The sequence below is a fragment of the Struthio camelus genome, chromosome 32, assembly GCF_040807025.1.
Source record: "Struthio camelus isolate bStrCam1 chromosome 32, bStrCam1.hap1, whole genome shotgun sequence".
In the NCBI taxonomy this organism is placed as follows: Eukaryota; Metazoa; Chordata; class Aves; order Struthioniformes; family Struthionidae; genus Struthio; species Struthio camelus.
In genome coordinates, this window is record NC_090973.1 from 32,882 (window position 1) to 50,099 (window position 17,218).

General features: G+C 71.6%; 1 protein-coding gene across 4 annotated transcripts; it reads right to left on the reverse strand.

The window, feature by feature from the left end:
- Positions 1 to 5,280: 5,280 nt before the first annotated feature.
- Positions 5,281 to 17,071, reverse strand: LOC138063547 (linker for activation of T-cells family member 1-like). 4 transcript variants are annotated; one of them, XM_068923166.1, is made up of 12 exons: positions 16,976 to 17,071; positions 14,384 to 14,488; positions 14,266 to 14,299; positions 14,132 to 14,184; positions 13,250 to 13,313; positions 13,098 to 13,159; positions 12,450 to 12,591; positions 12,281 to 12,354; positions 9,658 to 9,711; positions 7,328 to 7,387; positions 7,159 to 7,215; positions 5,281 to 5,514 (listed from the first exon to the last, which is right to left on the reverse strand). In XM_068923166.1, exons 2-11 carry the CDS (start codon positions 14,481 to 14,483, stop codon positions 7,166 to 7,168), a joined length of 693 nt encoding a protein of 230 aa, XP_068779267.1. In that variant the 5' UTR covers positions 14,484 to 14,488; positions 16,976 to 17,071; the 3' UTR covers positions 5,281 to 5,514; positions 7,159 to 7,165. The 4 variants fall into 4 exon arrangements, with proteins under 4 accessions (XP_068779267.1, XP_068779265.1, XP_068779264.1 ...); XM_068923164.1 differs by having other exon boundaries at positions 5,294 to 5,514; positions 12,999 to 13,159; XM_068923163.1 differs by having other exon boundaries at positions 5,294 to 5,514; positions 7,328 to 7,390; positions 12,999 to 13,159.
- Between the last annotated feature and the right edge of the window lie 147 nt (positions 17,072 to 17,218).

The window sequence follows — 17,218 nt, forward strand, 5'->3', positions numbered from 1 at the left end:
AAAACATTGCAGCCTGGAAACCATTTTTTGTGGCATAGAACAGGCATGTTTTTAAGCCCATTACTCGCATGACGAACACGTGTGGCCGAGGCAACCCAACCACTCGGCACATCGCCGGCCTTCCCGCTCCTGGGCCCCGCTTCTGCCCTTTCTAATGGCGGCCACCACCCCTCCCCCCCTTCCCGCCCTTTCTAACGGCCACGGCCCGCCCCACCCTGCCTCTTCCCACCCTTTCTAACGGCCACGGCCCGCCCCCTTCCCGCCCTTTTTAACAGCCACAGACCCACCCCGCCCCTTTCCCTCCCTTTCTAACGGCCCCGCCCCGCCCCTTCCCGCCCTTTCTAACGGCCCCGCCCCGCCCCTTCCCGCCCTATCTAACGGCCCCACCCCTCCTCTTCCCGCCCTATCTAACGGCCCCGCCCCGCCCCCTTCCCGCCCTTTCTAATAGCCCCGCCCCACCCCACCACTTCCCGCCCTTTCTAACGGCCAAGGCCCGCCCCCTTCCCGCCCTTTTTAACAGCCACAGACCCACCCCGCCCCTTTCCCTCCCTTTCTAACGGCCCCGCCCCTTCCCGCCCTTTCTAACGGCCCCGCCCCACCTCTTCCCGCCCTTTCTAAACGCCCCACCCCGCCCCCTTCCCTCCTTTTCTAACGGCCACGGCCCGCCCCTTCCCGCCCTATCTAACGGCCCCACCCCGCCTCTCCCCGCCCTATCTAACGGCCCCGCCCCACCCCCTTCCCGCCCTTTCTAATGGCCCCGCCCCGCCCCACCACTTCCCGCCCTTTCTAACGGCCCGCCCCGCCTCTTCCCGCCCTTTCTAACGGCCACGGCCCGCCCCGCCCTGCCTCTTCCCGCCCTTTCTAACGGCCACGGCCCGCCCCCTTCCCGCCCTTTTTAACAGCCACAGCCCCGCCCTGCCCCTTCCCGCCCTTTCTAACGGCCCCGCCCCGCCCCGCCTCTTCCCGCCCTTTCTAAACGCCCCGCCCCTTCCCTCCTTTTCTAACGGCCACAGCCCCGCCCCGCTCCCTTCCCGCCCTTTCTAACGGCCACGGCCCGCCCCGCCCCCTTCCCGCCCTTTCTAACGGCCACGGCCCGCCCCTTCCCGCCCTTTCTAATGGCCCCGCCCTGTCCCCTCTTACCGCCCTTTCTAACGGCCCCGCCTCTTCCCGCCCTTTCTAACGGCCACGGCCCCGCCCCGTCCCCTCTTCCCGCCCTTTCTAACGGCCACGGCCCGCCCCCTTCCCGCCCTTTCTAACGGCCACGGCCCGCCCCCTTCCCACCCTTTCTAACGGCCCCGCCCCGCCCCCTTCCCGCCCTTTCTAACGGCCCCGCCCCACCCCGCCACTTCCCGCCCTTTCTAACGGCCACGGCCCGCCCCACCCTGCCTCTTCCCGCCCTTTCTAACGACCACGGCCCGCCCCCTTCCCGCCCTTTTTAACAGCCACAGCCCCCCCCGCCCCTTTCCCTCCTTTTCTAACGGCCCCACCCTGCCCCTTCCCGCCCTTTCTAACGGCCCCGCCCCGCCCCGCCTCTTCCCGCCCTTTCTAAACGCCCCGCCCCGCCCCTTCCCTCCTTTTCTAACGGCCACAGCCCCGCCCCGCCCCTTCCCGCCCTTTCTAACGGCCACGGCCCGCCCCGCCCCCTTCCCGCCCTTTCTAATGGCCACGGCCCGCCCCTTCCCCTCTTCCCGCCCTTTCTAACGGCCACGGCCCGCCCCCTGCCCGCCCCCTTCCCGCCCTTTTTAACAGCCACGGCCCCGTCCCGCCTCTTCCCGCCCTTTCTAACGGCCCCGCCCCGCCCCTTCCCGCCCTTTCTAACGGCCCGTCCCCGCCCCGTCCCCTCTTCCCGCCCTTTCTAACGGCCACGGCCCGCCCCCTTCCCGCCCTTTCTAACGGCCACGGCCCGCCCCTTCCCGCCCTTTCTAATGGCCCCGCCCTGTCCCCTCTTCCCGCCCTTTCTAACGGCCCCGCCTCTTCCCGCCCTTTCTAACGGCCACGGCCCCGCCCCGTCCCCTCTTCCCGCCCTTTCTAACGGCCCCGCCCCGCCCCCTCTTCCCGCCCTTTCTAACGGCCCCGCAACGCCCCTTCCCGCCCTTTCTAACAGCCCGGCCCCGCCACGTCCCCTCTTCCCGCCCTTTCTAACGGCCACGGCCCGCCCCCTTCCCTCCCTTTCTAACGGCCACGGTCCCGCCCCGTCCCCTCTTCCCGCCCTTTCTAACGGCCCCACCCCGCCCCCTTCCCGCCCTTTCTAACGGCCACGGCCCGCCCCTTCCCGCCCTTTCTAACGGCCACGGCCCGCCCCCTTCCCGCCCTTTCTAACGGCCACGGCCCCGCCCCCTTCCCTCCCTTTCTAACGGCCCCGCCCCACCCCCTTCCCTCCCTTTCTAACGGCCACGGCCCCACCCCTTCCCGCCCTTTCTAACGGCCCCGCCCCGCCCCCTTCCCGCCCTTTCTAACGGCCACAGCCCGCCCCCTTCCCTCCCTTTCTAACGGCCCCGCCCCGCCCCCTTCCCTCCCTTTCTAACGGCCACGGCCCGCCCCCTTCCCTCCCTTTCTAACGGCCACGGCCCGCCCCTTCCCTCCCTTTCTAACGGCCCCGCCCCGCCCCCTTCCCACCCTTTCTAACGGCCCTGCCCCGCCCTCTTCCCTCCCTTTCTATCGGCCACGGCCCGCCCCCTTCCCGCCCTTTCTAACGGCCACGGCCCGCCCCCTTCCCTCCCTTTCTAACGGCCACGGCCCCGCCCCGTCCCCTCTTCCCGCCCTTTCTAACGGCCCCGCCCCACCCCTTCCCGCCCTTTCTAACGGCCCCGCCCCGCCCCCTTCCCTCCCTTTCTAACGGCCCCGCCCCGCCCCCTCTTCCCACCCTTTCTAACGGCCACGGCCCGCCCCCTTCCCGCCCTTTCTAACGGCTACGGCCCGCCCCCTGCCCGCCCCCTTCCCGCCCTTTTTAACAGCCACGGCCCCGTCCCGCCTCTTCCCGCCCTTTCTAACGGCCCCGCCCCACCCCTTCCCGCCCTTTCTAACGGCCCCGCCCCGCCCCCTTCCCTCCCTTTCTAACGGCCCCGCCCCGCCCCCTCTTCCCACCCTTTCTAACGGCCACGGCCCGCCCCCTTCCCGCCCTATCTAACGGCTACGGCCCGCCCCCTGCCCGCCCCCTTCCCGCCCTTTTTAACAGCCACGGCCCCGTCCCGCCTCTTCCCGCCCTTTCTAACGGCCCCGCCCCGCCCCTTCCCGCCCTTTCTAACGGCCACGGCCCCGCCCCGTCCCCTCTTCCCGCCCTTTCTAACGGCCACGGCCCGCCCCCTTCCCTCCCTTTCTAACGGCCACGGCCCGCCCCTTCCCGCCCTTTCTAACGGCCCCGCCCCGCCCCCTTCCCTCCCTTTCTAACGGCCACGGCCCGCCCCTTCCCGCCCTTTCTAACGGCCCCGCCCCGCCTCTTCCCGCCCTTTCTAAACGCCCCGCCCCTTCCCTCCTTTTCTAACGGCCACAGCCCCGCCCCGCCCCTTCCCGCCCTTTCTAACGGCCACGGCCCGCCCCGCCCCCTTCCCGCCCTATCTAACGGCCACGGCCCGCCTCTTCCCGCCCTATCTAACGGCCCCGCCCCACCCCCTTCCCGCCCTTTCTAATGGCCCCGCCCCACCCCGCCACTTCCCGCCCTTTCTAACGGCCCGCCCCGCCCCTTCCCGCCCTTTCTAACGGCCACGGCCCGCCCCGCCCTGCCTCTTCCCGCCCTTTCTAACGGCCACGGCCCGCCCCCTTCCCGCCCTTTTTAACAGCCACAGTCCCGCCCCGCCCCTTTCCCTCCCTTTCTAACGGCCCCGCCCCGCCCCTTCCCGCCCTTTCTAACGGCCCCGCCCCGCCCCGCCTCTTCCCGCCCTTTCTAAACGCCCCGCCCCGCCCCTTCCCTCCTTTTCTAACGGCCACAGCCCCGCCCCGCCCCTTCCCGCCCTTTCTAACGGCCACGGCCCGCCCCGCCCCCTTCCCGCCCTTTCTAACGGCCACGGCCCGCCCCTTCCCTCCCTTTCTAACGGCCACGGCCCCGCCCCGTCCCCCCTTCCCGCCCTTTCTAACGGCCACGGCCCCGCCCCGCCCCCTTCCCACCCTTTCTAACGGCCCCGCCCCGCCCCGCCCCCTTCCCTCCCTTTCTAACGGCCCCGCCCCGCCCCCTTCCCGCCCTTTCTAACGGCCACGGCCCCGCCCCGCCCCGCCCCCTTCCATTCTCGCCCCGCCTCTTCCCGCCCTTCCCGCCGGCCTCGGCGCGGTGACGCCATGTCGCTCCCTGGCAGCAGCGCTCCGCCCCGGGGGGGGGCCGAGGTGACCCCCGAGGGCCGCAAGGCGGGCACGTGCGTGCAGACACACACGTGTGCACACACGTGTGAACCCACACACGCACGTGTGCACAAACACACCTGCGCATGCCCACACACACACGTGCACACACACATGTGCGCGCGCACACACACGTGTGCACACACTCACACATGCGCACAAACGCACGTGTGCGTGCACACACGCACACACATACATGCACAGCTGCATGTGCGCACACACACACACACGTATACACGCACACACGCACACACACGTGCACACACGCCTTCGTAGGACTGTATGCATGCATATCGCCCTCTGCACACGTGTGCAAGGCGCCCTCCCACACACATGCATGCTCCTTGCATGGATTTGGGCACACACCGTTGCACACGTGTGCACATTCACCCCCCCCCCCACCCCCAGCAGGAGTGCACACACACAAACACGTGGAGAGACACACACACACACACACACGCATGCATGTGCACACACGCACACACGCGCTCCTTGCACGGATGTGCACGCACACACCCTCACACACGTGTGCACATTCAGCCCCTACATGAGTGCATGTGAGCTCACACGCACACACGTGCCTGCACACGTATGCACACACACACACACGCATGCACACACACGCACGTGTGACAACCCCATGGGGCACAGCCCCCCCCCCCCCACACCCCCTAAGGCCGTAAAGGGGTCACACAGCCTGTGCCCCCAGCCCCACCCCCCTGCCCACCCCATGGCACAGAGACCCCCCCCCCGGCCGCTCCGTGCAGCTCCCATGGCAGGGGGGGCTGGACCCCAGCCCTACATCCCCCCTGCCCACCCCATGGCACAGAGACCCCCCCCCCCGGCCGCTCCCCACAGCTCCCATGGCAGGGGGGGGCCAGACCCCAGCCCTACATTCCCCCCCCCCGCCCGCCCCACGGCGCAGAGACCCCCCCCCCCGGCCGCTCCGTGCAGCTCCCACGGCTTTATTCGTCGCTCTGGGGTTGGGGGGTGCCGGGGGGGCTGGGCTGGGGCACGGGGACCCCCGGCTCGGGGGCAGTTTTTGGGGGGGGGGGGCTGCTGCTTCTCAGGATGCGTCAGATGGGGGCTGGGGGCAGGGGGGGGGAAACGTGCAATAAATTAACAGGGGCGGGGGGCGTCCCGGCCGCTTCGGAGGGTCTCCAGCCGCTGGTCCCCCAGCAGCGCCTGCGAGGGGAGGCGGGGGTCACCAGGGGTAAGCGCGGTGGGGGGGGCTGGGGGGCTGGTTTGGGGGGGCTGGTTGGTGGGCTGGTTGGGGGGGCGAGTTTGGGGGGCTGGTTTTGGTGGGGGTGGGTTTGGGGGGGTGGGTTTGGGGGGCTGGTTTGGGGGGGGGCTGTTTGGGCCGCTGGTTTGGGGGGGCTGGTTTGGGAGTGGCTGGTGTTGGGGGGCTGGTTGGGGGGGCTGGTTTGGGGGCTGGTTTGGGGGGGGCGGGTTGCGGAGCTGGTTGGGGGGGCTGGTTTGGGGGGGCTGGTTGGGGGGGCTGGTTTGGGGGGCCGGTTTTAGGGGGGCTGGTTGAGGGGCTGGCTTTGGGGGGCTGGTTTAGGGGGGGCTGGTTTGGGGGGGCGGGTTTGGAGGGCTGGTTTGGGGGGGGCTGGTTTGGGGGGGCGGGTTTGGAGGGCTGGTTTGGGGGGCTGGCTTGGGGGGGGCTGGTTTGGAGGGCGGGTTTGGGGGGGGCTGGTTTGGGGGGCGGGTTTGGAGGGCTGGTTTGGGGGGCTGGTTTGGGGGGGGTGGGTTTGGAGGGCTGGTTTGGGGGGGGGCTGGTTTGGGGGGGCGGGTTTGGAGGGCTGGTTTGGGGGGGCTGGTTTGGGGGGGCGGGTTTGGAGGGCGGGTTTGGGGGGGGCTGGTTTGGGGGGGCGGGTTTGGAGGGCTGGTTTGGGGGGGCTGGTTTGGGGGGGGCGGGTTTGGAGGGCAGGTTTGGGGGGGCGGGTTTGGAGGGCTGGTTTCGGGGGGCTGGTTTGGGGGGGCGGGTTTGGAGGGCTGGTTTGGGGGGGGCTGGTTTGGGGGGGGCGGGTTTGGAGGGCGGGTTTGGAGGGCTGGTTTGGGGGGGCTGGTTTGGGGGGGCGGGTTTGGAGGGCTGGTTTGGGGGGGCTGGTTTGGGGGGGCGGGTTTGGAGGGCGGGTTTGGGGGGGGCTGGTTTGGGGGGGCGGGTTTGGAGGGCGGGTTTGGGGGGGGCTGGTTTGGGGGAGCTGGTTTGGAGGGCTGGTTTGGGGGGGCTGGTTTGGGGGGGGCGGGTTTGGAGGGCTGGTTTGGGGGGGCTGGTTTGGGGGGGGGGCTGGTTTGGGGGGGCGGGTTTGGAGGGCTGGTTTGGGGGGGGCTGGTTTGGGGGGGCGGGTTTGGAGGGCGGGTTTGGGGGGGGGCTGGTTTGGGGTGGCGGGTTTGGAGGGCTGGTTTGGGGGGGCTGGTTTGGGGGGGGCGGGTTTGGAGGGCGGGTTTGGGGGGGCTGGTTTGGGGGGGCGGGTTTGGAGGGCTGGTTTGGGGGGGGCTGGTTTGGGGGGGCGGGTTTGGAGGGCTGGTTTGGGGGGCTGGTTTGGGGGGGGCTGGTTTGGGGGGGGCTGGTTTGGGGGGGCGGGTTTGGAGGGGCTGGTTTGGGGGGGGCGGGTTTGGAGGGCGGGTTTGGGGGGGGCGGGTTTGGAGGGCTGGTTTGGGGGGGGCTGGTTTGGGGGGGTGGGTTTGGGGGGGCGGGTTTGGAGGGCTGGTTTGGGGGGGCGGGTTTGGGGGGGCTGGTTTGGGGGGGGCGGGTTTGGAGGGCGGGTTTGGGGGGGGCTGGTTTGGGGGGGCTGGTTTGGGGGGGGCGGGTTTGGAGGGGGTCACCTGGTGCTCAGTGCTGCAGGTTCTCGTAGTCCGGGGCATCCTCCTCGCTCTCGCTGGCTGTGGGGCACACAAGGGTTAGCCGGGGGGGGGGTCTCGTGTGGGGTGCCCCACAGTTGGGGGGGGTCCGGAGCATGCGTGGGGCAGGGCAGGGCGGCCCCAAAACACTGACCGTAGCGGGGCGCGGGGCTGGCCCCCCCCTCGGGGACGTTGACGTACTCCAGGCTGTCGGCTGCTGGGAGCGGAGGGCGGCCGGGGGGAGACGGGGTTGGGGTTGGGGGGCCTCAGCCCCACAGCCCAGCCCCACTGCCCAGCCCCACGGCCTGACCCACGGCCTGACCCACAGCTCAGCCCCACCGCCCCGACCCACCGCCCCGACCCACGGCCCTGCCCCACCGCCCTGCCCCATGGCCTGCCCCACGGCCCAGGCCCACTGCCCAGCCCCACGGCCCAGCCTCACAGCCCTGCCCCAGGGCTCAGCCCCACGGCCCTGACCCACAGCTCAGCCCCACCGCCCTGACCCACGGTCCTGACCCACAGTCCTGACCCACAGCCCTGACCCACAGCCCAGCCCCACTGCCCAGCCCCACGGCCTGACCCACGGCCCTGACCCACAGCTCAGCCCCACCGCCCTGACCCACCGCCCTGACCCACGGTCCTGACCCACGGTCCTGACCCACAGCCCTGACCCACAGCCCTGACCCACAGCTCAGCCCCACCGCCCTGACCCACGGTCCTGACCCACAGCTCAGCCCCACTGCCCAGCCCCACTGCCCAGCCCCACGGCCCTGAACCACAGCTCAGCCCCACCGCCCCGACCCACCGCCCCGAACCACGGCCCTGCCCCACTGCCCTGCCCCACGGCCCTGATCCACGGCCCTGACCCACAGCTCAGCCCCACCGCCCCAACCCACCGCCCTGCCCCACCGCCCCGACCCACGGCCCTGCCCCACCGCCCTGACCCATGGCCTGCCCCACGGCCCAGGCCCACTGCCCAGCCCCACGGCCCAGCCTCACAGCCCTGCCCCAGGGCTCAGCCCCACGGCCCTGACCCACAGCTCAGCCCCACCGCCCTGACCCACGGTCCTGACCCACAGTCCTGACCCACAGCCCTGACCCACAGCCCAGCCCCACTGCCCAGCCCCACGGCCTGACCCACGGCCCTGACCCACAGCTCAGCCCCACCGCCCTGACCCACCGCCCTGACCCACGGTCCTGACCCACGGTCCTGACCCACAGCCCTGACCCACAGCTCAGCCCCACCGCCCTGACCCACCGCCCTGACCCACGGTCCTGACCCACAGCTCAGCCCCACTGCCCAGCCCCACTGCCCAGCCCCACGGCCCTGAACCACAGCTCAGCCCCACCGCCCCGACCCACCGCCCCGAACCACGGCCCTGCCCCACTGCCCTGCCCCACGGCCCTGATCCACGGCCCTGACCCACAGCTCAGCCCCACCGCCCTGACCCACCGCCCTGCCCCACAGCCCAGCCCCACGGCCCAGCCTCATGGCCCTGACCCACAGCTCAGCCCCACCGCCCTGACCCACGGCCCTGACCCACCGCCCTGCCCCACGGCCTGCCCCACGGCCCAGGCCCATGGCCCTTCCCCACAGCTCAGCCCTACAGCCCAGCCTCATGGCCCTGCCCCACGGCCCTGCCCCAGGGCTCAGCCCCACGGCCCTGACCCACTGCCCTGACCCACGGCCCTGACCCACAGCTCAGCCCCACCACCCTGACCCATGGCCCAGCCCCCACAGCCCAGCCCCACGGCCCAGCCCCTCGGCCCAGGCCCACGGCCCTGCCCCACAGCTCAGCCCCACAGCTCAGCCTCATGGCCCTGCCCCACGGCCCTGCCCCACGGCTCAGCCCCACGGCCCTGCCCCACGGCCCTGACCCACAGCCCAGTCCCACAGCGCTGACCCACGGCCCTGACCCACAGCTCAGCTCCCACAGCCCAGCCCCACAGCGCTGACCCACAGCCCTGACCCACATCTCAGCCCCACAACTCAGCCTCACAGCCCTGCCCCACAGCCCTGACCCACAGCCCTGACCCACAGCTCAGCCCCACCGCCCTGACCCATGGCCCTGACCCACAGCTCAGCCCCACCGCCCTGACCCACAGCCCTGCCCCACAGTGCAGCCCCACAACTCAGCCTCACAGCCCTGCCCCACAGCCCAGCCCCCATGGCCCTGCCCCATGGCCTGCCCCATGGCCCTGCTGCACGGCTCAGCCCCACGGCTCAGCACCATGACCCTGCCCCATGGCCCTGCCCCACCGCCCTGCCCCACGGCCCTGTCCCATGGCCCTGCCCCACAGCTCAGCCCCACAGCCCAGCCCCACCGCCCTGACCCACAGCTCAGCCCCACCGCCCTGACCCACGGCCCTGACCCACAGCTCAGCCCCCACAGCTCAGCCCCACAGCCCAGCCCCACGGCCCTGACCCACAGCTCAGCCCCACAGGCCCAGCCCCACAGCCCAGCCCCACGGCACGTGTCTCACCCAGGGAATGGCGATGGGCATCGGGGACGTTCTCGTACTCCTCACCGGGCGCCGCTGCCGCAGCGACAACGGTGGTTGGGGGTCAGGAGGGGTGTTTGGGGGGGGGGGCGCAGGGACCGGGAGGGGGACGGGATGGGACAGAGGGGACCCAGATGGGGACTTGGATGGGGGCAGGGTGTTGGGGGGGGGGGCTGCGACGGGGACGGGGATGGGGGGACGGGACAGGACAGAGGGGGCCCGGATGGGGACTTGGATGGGGGCAGGGTGTTGGGGGGGGGCTGCGACGGGGACGGGGATGGGGGGACGGGACAGGACAGAGGGGACCGGATGGGGACCAGGATGGGGGCAGGGTGTTGGGGGGGGGGCTGCGATGGGGACGGGGATGGGGGGGGGGACAGGACAGAGGGGACCGGATGGGGACCAGGATGGGGGCAGGGTGTTGGGGGGGGGGCTGCAATGGGGACGGGGATGGGGGGACGGGACAGGACAGAGGGGACCGGATGGGGACTTGGATGGGGGCAGGGTGTTGGGGGGGGGCTGCGACGGGGACGGGGATGGGGGGACGGGACAGGACAGAGGGGACCGGATGGGGACTTGGATGGGGGCAGGGTGTTGGGGGGGGGGGCTGCGACGGGGACGGGGATGGGGGGACGGGACAGGACAGAGGGGACCGGATGGGGACTTGGATGGGGGCAGGGTGTTGGGGGGGGGCTGCGACGGGGACGGGGATGGGGGGACGGGACAGGACAGAGGGGACCGGATGGGGACCAGGATGGGGGCAGGGTGTTGGGGGGGGGACTGCAATGGGGACGGGGATGGGGGGACGGGACAGGACAGAGGGGACTGGATGGGGACCAGGATGGGGGCAGGGTGTTGGGGGGGGGGCTGCAATGGGGACGGGGATGGGGGGACGGGACAGGACAGAGGGGACCCAGATGGGGACTTGGATGGGGGCAGGGTGTTGGGGGGGGGCTGCGACGGGGACGGGGATGGGGGGACGGGACAGGACAGAGGGGACCCGGATGGGGACCAGGATGGGGGCAGGGTGTTGGGGGGGGGGCTGCGACGGGGACGGGGATGGGAGGGGGGACAGGACAGAGGGGGCCCAGATGGGGACTTGGATGGGGGCAGGGTGTTGGGGGGGGGCTGCGACGGGGACGGGGATGGGGGGGGGGACAGGACAGAGGGGGCCCAGATGGGGACTTGGATGGGGGCAGGGTGTTGGGGGGGGGCTGCGACAGGGACGGGGATGGGGGGACGGGACAGGACAGAGGGGACCCAGATGGGGACCAGGATGGGGGCAGGGTATTGGGGGGGGGCTGCGACGGGGACGGGATGGGGGGACGGGACAGGACAGAGGGGGCCTGGATGGGGACTTGGATGGGGGCAGGGTGTTGGGGGGGGGCTGCGATGGGGACGGGGATGGGGGGACGGGACAGGACAGAGGGGACCGGATGGGGACCAGGATGGGGGCAGGGTGTTGGGGGGGGGGCTGCGACGGGGACGGGGATGGGGGGACGGGACAGGACAGAGGGGACCCAGATGGGGACCAGGATGAGGGCAGGGTGTTGGGGGGGGGCTGCGACGGGGACGGGATGGGGGGACAGGACAGGACAGAGGGGGCCTGGATGGGGACTTGGATGGGGGCAGGGTGTTGGGGGGGGGCTGCGATGGGGACGGGGATGGGGGGACGGGACAGGACAGAGGGGACCGGATGGGGACCAGGATGGGGGCAGGGTGTTGGGGGGGGGGGCTGCGATGGGGACGGGGATGGGGGGGGGGACAGGACAGAGGGGACCCAGATGGGGACCAGGATGGGGGCAGGGTGTTGGGGGGGGCTGCGATGGGGACGGGGATGGGGGGACGGGACAGGACAGAGGGGGCCTGGATGGGGACTTGGATGGGGGCAGGGTGTTGGGGGGGGGGCTGCGACGGGGACGGGATGGGGGGACGGGACAGGACAGAGGGGACCCAGATGGGGACTTGGATGGGGGCAGGGTGTTGGGGGGGGGCTGCGATGGGGACGGGGATGGGGGGACGGGACAGGACAGAGGGGACCGGATGGGGACCAGGATGGGGGCAGGGTGTTGGGGGGGTGCTGCGATGGGGACGGGATGGGGGGGGGGACAGGACAGAGGGGACCCAGATGGGGACTTGGATGGGGGCAGGGTGTTGGGGGGGGGGGCTGCGATGGGGACGGGGATGGGGGGACGGGACAGGACAGAGGGGACCGGATGGGGACCAGGATGGGGGCAGGGTGTTGGGGGGGGGCTGCGACGGGGACGGGATGGGGGGACGGGACAGGACAGAGGGGACCCAGATGGGGACCAGGATGGGGGCAGGGTGTTGGGGGGGGGCTGCGATGGGGACGGGGATGGGGGGACGGGACAGGACAGAGGGGACCCAGATGGGGACCAGGATGGGGGCAGGGTGTTGGGGGGGGGGCTGCGACGGGGACGGGGATGGGGGGACGGGACAGGACAGAGGGAGCCTGGATGGGGACAGCATGGGGGGGGGCTACAACGGGGATGGCGGGGGACAGGATGGGAGGGGACAGAGGGGACCCGGACGGGGACCAGGATGGGGGCCCGGATGGGGGCAGCGTGGGGGGGCCGGGACTCACCGGAGGAGCCGCTGTCCCTGGCCTGGGGCGGCTGCGGGGGGCCGGGCTGGGCCGCGGCGTCCGGCAGCACCTCGCTGGGAGGGGGGGGACAGACAGTGTCAGGGAGGGGGTGGGGGGGACGGGATGGTCCCCCCCCAAAACTGCCCGGCCTCACGGCGGCGGCACCCACACGTAGCCGGTGGCGTAGAGGTCGTTGTTGTAGTCGTCCTCGGCCTCGGGAGCCGCCGGCGGGGCAGGGGACGGGGCCCGCGGCCAGACGCCCCGGGGATGGCCCCCCGCCTCAGCCTCGTTCTCGTAGCTGGGCACGCTGTCTGGGGACACAGGGGGCCGTCGGCACCGCCAGCAGGGGTCACCCCGCCACGTCCTGCGCGGGGGCCTCACCGCGTCCCATCCCGTCCCACCCCGGACCCTGCGTCCCATGGTGACGCTGAGACAGGGATGTCACCGCGTTGTCACCCTTCCAGAGACCCTGTGCCCCTGTCCCACGCTCCGTGTGTGCGCTGGGACCTCACCGTGTCCCCACCACCACCACTACCATGGTGGCCCCCGCATCCCATGGTGACGCTGAGACAGGGATGTCACCGCGTTGTCACCCTTCCAGACACCCTGTGCCCCCCTCCCACGCTGTGTGTGCACGCTGGGACCTCACTGCGTCTCCACCACCACCACCACCCTGGAGGCCCCCACGTCCCACAGTGACACTGCGCAGGGATGTCACCGTGTTCCCCCTCCTCCCCGGAAAGGCCGCGTCCCTGCTGCGAACGCTGGGGTGAGGCTGCCGCCACGTCCCCACGCCAGCTGGGGACCCGGTGCTTGCCGTTGTCCGGTTCTGGGCGGGTGAAGGAGACCTTGCGGCTCTGAGGGGCTTGCGGGGACCGCCTGCGGGGACAGAGGGTCAGGCTCCGCGCCCCCCCGTCCCTCTGTCCCCCATGGGGACACGTGTCCCCCCAACCCGTCCCAGCCACTCACGGGATGGACAGGAAGGGCTCTGCTGAGGGCACCGTCTGCTGCTTGATTGGGGTGTGAGAGGGGCCTGGGGGACAGAGATGTCACGGGGTGGGGGACGGGGACAGCCCAGGGCGGGAGACACCGGCAGGGACAGCGGCACCGGGGAGATGGAGATGTTGTAGGGTGACGGAGGGGACGGGGACACGGCAGGGCACTGGATGGGGACTCACGGGGAGGTGGCACGGGGGATGCTCTGGGTTGGGGACGCCGTGGGGTGAGGACGGTGATGCATGGGGATGTGACATGGGATGCATGGGGATGGGGACGCCAAGGGGTGAGGACAGTGACACATGGGGATGTGACACGGGGTGCCCGAGGATGGGGACACCGTGGGGTGAAGATGGTGATGCACGGGGACGTGGCATGGGGTGCATGGGGACAGGGACACCGCGGGGTGAGGACGGCGATGCCCAGGGATGTGACATGGGATACCTGGTGATGGGGACACCCTCGGGTGAGGACAGTGATGCACGGGGACGTGACACGGGCTGCTGGGGGACGGGGACATAGCGGGATGAGGACGGCGATGCCCGGGGATGTGACTTGGGCTGCTGGGGGACGGGGACGCTGTGGGTTAAGAGGTGATGCACAGGGATGCAGCACAGGGGATGCCCGGGGACAGGGACATGGCAGGATGAGGACGGTGACGCATGAGGACGGGGACACCATGGGGCGAGGACGAGGACGCTGTGGGTTAGGGAGAGGTGATGCACGGGGATGCAGCACAGGGGATGCCTGGGGACGGGGACACCGTGGGGTGAGGACGGCGACATGAACACGGGCTGCCGGGGGACGGGGATGCCGCGGCGGAGGGGACAGGCCCGGAGGGGCGCCAACACTCACAGCTGGGCCGCGTCAGCAGCATGAAGCTGTTGGCCGGGGCGCAGGCCGGGGGTCTGCAGAGAGCGCCGGGGGTTAGAGGCGCCCGGAGGACCGGGGCCCCGCGTCCCCGCGTCCCCCCCGTGCCCCACACTCACTTGTACTCATAGTTGTCGATCTGGGCACCGTGGCCTGGTTGGGGGGGGAGAGGAGTGGAGTGAGACGGGGGCACCTGAGCCCCCCCCCCGAGCCCCCCGTGGGTCCGGCCCCACTCACCGCGGGGCTGGCGGCAGCAGGCGCAGAGGGCCGCCAGCAGCGCCGTCGGGAGGAGCAGCAGGAGGCCCCAGAGCAGCCCGGCAGGCCACAGCGCGTCCATGGGGCCTGCGGGGAGACGCCAGAGCGCGGCTCAGGACAGAGATGTGGGGCTGCAGTGGGGTGCCCTGCTCCCCCCCCCCCCCAAAACTGGTGCAGAGCCACCGGGGCACCCCGGTCGCTGGCCCCCGTGGTGAATCAGGGCGGCGGAGCAGGAGGCGGGCGCCGCGCAGCTCCCACTGCCACCGCTGCTGCTGCTGCTGCCGCCGCTGCCGCCGCTGCTGCTGCCGCCGCTGCTGCTGCTGCTGCTGCTGCTGCTGCGGTTTCCACCCCCAGCCCCAGCGCCGAGCCCGGCGCAGCTGTGGAGCCGCCAGCCCCCACGCTGGCTCCGGCCCCCGGAGCCAGGCAGGGGCCCCAGCGCTCGCAGATGGGCCACTCACCCGCTGCCTCAAGGACCATGGTGCCGGGATGCTCCGGCGCCCCAGCGCTGGGGATCGCAAGTGCTGGGATGCTCCGGGGCCCCATGTCAGGGACCATGAGCACCGGGATGCTCCAGCACCCTGCATCAGGGACCATGAGCACTGGGGTGCTCCAGCACCCTGCACCCGGGACCATGAGCACTGGGATGCTCCAGCACCCTGCACCCGGGACCATGAGCACCGGGATGCTCCACCACCCTGCACCCGGGACCATGAGCACCGGGATGCTCCACCACCCTGCACCCGGGACCATGAGCCCTGGGGCGCTCCACCGCCCTGCATCAGGGATCACAAGCATCAAGACGCTCCAGTGCCCCAACACTAGAGACCATGAATGCCTGGCTGCTCCAGCGTCCCACGTCAGGGACTGTGAGCATCAGGGACCGCGAGCGCCGGGCTGCTCCAGGGTCCCAAGTCAGGGACTGCGAGCGATGGGATGCTCCAGTGCCCCAATGCTAGGGACTGCAAGCGTTGGGATGCTCCAGCACCCTGCACCGGGGATTGTGAGCATCAGGACGCTCCAGTGCCCCACGTCAGGGACCGCGAGCGCCTGGCTGTTCCAGTGCCCCAACGCTAGGGACTGTGAACGCCTGGCTGCTCCAGCGCCCCGCATCAGGGATCACGAGCATCGGTACGCTTCAGGGCCCCAGGTCAGGGACCACGAGCACTGGGATGCTCCAGTGCCCCAACGCTAGGGACCATGAATGCCTGACTGCTCTGGCACCCCAGTCTGGGACCGCAAGCGTCCGGGACCGTGAACGCCTGACTGCTCTGGCGCCCCAGTCTGGGACCGCAAGCATCAGGGACCGTGAATGCCTGACTGCTCCAGGGCCCCACGTCAGGGACCGTGAGTGCCGGGAGGCTCTGGGGCCCCATGTTAACCCAGGTGTTGGGGTGCTCCAACGTTCCCCAGGGACCCAGGTGTTGGAGGTGCTCCAATGTCCCCAGGGAACCCCGTGTTGGGGTGCTCCAACGTGCCCAGGAACCCAGGTGTTGGGGTGCTCCAATGTCCCCAAGGGACCAGGTGTTGGGGGTGCGCCAATGTCCCCAGGGAACCCCCTGTTGGGGTGCTCCAACATCCCTAGGGAACCCAGTGTTGGGGTGCTCCAACGTTCCCCAGGGACCCAGGTGTTGGGGGTGCTCCAATGTCCCCAGGGAACCCCGTGTTGGGGTGCTCCAACGTTCCCCAGGGACCCAGGTGTTGGGGTGCTCCAACGTCCCCAAGGGACCAGGTGTTGGGGGTGCGCCAATGTCCCCAGGGAACCCCCTGTTGGGGTGCTCCAACATCCCTAGGGAACCCAGTGTTGGGGTGCTCCAACGTTCCCCAGGGACCCAGGTGTTGGGGTGCTCCAACGTCCCCAAGGGACCAGGTGTTGGGGGTGCGCCAATGTCCCCAGGGAACCCCCTGTTGGGGTGCTCCAACATCCCTAGGGAACCCAGTGTTGGGGTGCTCCAACGTCCCCAAGGGACCCAGTGTTGGGGTGCTCCAACGTCCCCAAGGGAACCCCGTGTTGGGGTGCTCCAATGTGCCCAGGGACCCAGGCCTGCGGTGCTCTGGCACCCTGCGTTAACGAACGGCGCCGTCGCTCCAGCGCCCTGCGACAGGGGAGCCGGGCAGCCGAGTGCTGCAGCCCCTCGCCCCCCAGTCCGAGCCCCCTGCCCCTGCCGGAGCGCCCTCCCGCCGGCCGCGCCGTCCCAACAGAGGCAGGGAGGAGACGGGCCGCAGCCCTCGCCCGGGGCCCGAACCAGCTCAACAGGAAGAGCGGCCACGGTATCCATCCTGCGCCGCAGGCCGGCAGCCGCTCGCTCGGGCACCCGGCGGCCCCCCAGGGTCCCCCCGCTCCGTCGTCCCCCCCGCTAGGGGAGCCGGGCGGCCCGCGGCCCCCCAACTTGCATCCCGCGGGGCACCCAAGCGAGGGCACCCGGCGCCCAGCACAGGGAAAGCTGGGCGCCCCACGGCCTCCCGGCGGGGACGGGGACGGGCAGGGCTTCGCCGGAGGCCTCGGTCCGCGTGCGGCCAGGGCACGAGGTCCGCGGCCGTCCCGTCCCCCCCCAGCTTCGTCCCCCTCCCGCCTACCTGGGCCCTGGCGACGTCCGGCTCTGCCTCCTCCTCGCGCTGCCTGGCGGCCCCGTCGGTCCTGGCACGCGCGGGGCCCCCACCCCCTCCAGGAAGCTGCGGGCAGCCCGCCCGTGGGGCAGGAAATCGGGGGGAGGCGCGGGGTGGCGGCGGGTCGGGGGGGGGCCACCACGGCTGCGCGAGGCCGGGCCCGGGGCGGCACGCGCTCGGGCGCCGGAGGGACGGGTGCCCGCCGCCGCCGCC

What these genes read in the sequence shown, in the direction of transcription:
- LOC138063547 (XM_068923163.1), bottom strand. Translation starts at nt 14,483, where the DNA reads ATGGACGCGCTGTGGCCTGCCGGGCTGCTCTGGGGCCTCCTGCTGCTC. An exon ending in CTGCTGCCGCCAGCCCCGCG is followed by an intron (nt 14,300 to 14,383) that starts GTGAGTGGGGCC and finishes CCCCCCAACCAG; the next exon opens with GCCACGGTGCCCAGATCGAC. An exon ending in ATCGACAACTATGAGTACAA is followed by an intron (nt 14,185 to 14,265) that starts GTGAGTGTGGGG and finishes CGCTCTCTGCAG; the next exon opens with ACCCCCGGCCTGCGCCCCGG.